This window comes from Myotis lucifugus, unplaced genomic scaffold (genome assembly GCF_000147115.1).
Source record: "Myotis lucifugus unplaced genomic scaffold, Myoluc2.0 scaffold_247, whole genome shotgun sequence".
In the NCBI taxonomy this organism is placed as follows: domain Eukaryota; kingdom Metazoa; phylum Chordata; class Mammalia; order Chiroptera; family Vespertilionidae; genus Myotis; species Myotis lucifugus.
In genome coordinates this window covers 1,605,845-1,607,102 of record NW_005871295.1, presented here as the reverse complement: position 1 = coordinate 1,607,102, position 1,258 = coordinate 1,605,845, and the positions used below count along the sequence as shown (strand labels likewise).

Below are 1,258 nucleotides of genomic sequence, written 5' to 3'. Positions count from 1 at the left end.
CCCCCACCCCCCCCAAACTCACTTATAAAAAGGTTACACACATTCCACCTTGTTCCTGGGTCTCCAGTTTTCTCCTCCGGCATTCTTGAAATGTTTCCAAAGGTATGGAAATTATCAGGTAAAACCAATATCAGAGCGCTGTTAAGGTGATAGTCATCCCTCATCACCTCCCCATGGAGACTGAAGCAGAGACGGCACCTCAGGCACCACCCAGGATCGCCACAGAATGACACATCACTGCTACCCCTCTACTCCCACCTCGTCCTGGTGAACGCTGTGTGGAGCCGTGCAACCCCAGCACTCCTGCCCCAGCTCTGCAGGAGCCTAAGGTCGGCTCAGGGCAGGCAGGACTCCTCACCCCCTGGAGCCATGGAACCCCCTGGGAGCTTGTTTCAAGTGCAGGTCTGGTGGGCCTGAGACCCTGCATTTCTAACCAGCTTCCGGAATGCTAAAGCTGGCCCTTGGGCTACGCTTTGAGTAGAACCGTTACAGACAGGTTCTCAAAGTTTAGAGTGCAAACTGCTGCATCTGGGTATGACCCAAGAATTTGCATTTTTTAAGCTCCCAGGCGATGCTGAAGCTGCTGGTGTAGGGATCACACAGAACTGCTTCAGGGCCTTGTGGTCACTGGGCAGCTCAACCACCAGCTCCAGGAAGCCATCCTTGATCACCTCCCTTTCCTAACGCATTGTAATTAGGGTTCATGCTACTGCATAAGAGCACTTGAAACATTTGAGAGGGGCCAAATGCATGCATCTGTCAAAGTTGTATGCTTGTCCGCATGTCTGCCAACTCGATCATCACTTCCTAAAGGACAGGAATGGAGTTTCTTTCCTTCTTTGGTGTCCCTTCCCGACCCTGGTGCCCAGCGCCAGAACATGATGAAGTTGCCCACGTGGTGGCACCTCTCCTCCCCGCTCATCACCAGCTCCAGCACCATTTCCAGAAGCAGAGATGAGTGGGATCACCCAGTGAGGCACCCTCTTTTTCATACCAATAGCCTGGGGCCTGGGGACACTTGCCACAATACACAGGACTAGCGGCCCGTCTAGGACTCCTCGCCCAGCACTGCTGCTCTGGGACACTGCTTCTCGGACTGTTACGCATCTTGCTCTGAGCTGGCTGTGCATGGGGTGACCAAAGAAAGGCTCTCGATTTCATTTTATTTTGTTGTCTTGGAGTTGTATTTAATTTAATAGGGAGCACTGTAGGCAAAAGAAACAAAATCTTAAGATCCCAAGAATGAGACGTAAATGAT

At 51.8% G+C, this 1,258-nt stretch overlaps 1 protein-coding gene across 1 annotated transcript in view; it reads right to left on the bottom strand.

Moving 5' to 3' along the window:
• Window positions 1-1,258, bottom strand: part of SCTR (secretin receptor) — a 77,367-nt gene that overhangs the window by 8,730 nt on the left and 67,379 nt on the right. Inside the window, exon 10 of the mRNA XM_023762500.1 lies at window positions 571-680. Within this exon, the coding sequence (XP_023618268.1) occupies window positions 571-680 (110 nt within the window). The remainder of the gene's footprint in view (window positions 1-570; window positions 681-1,258) is intronic.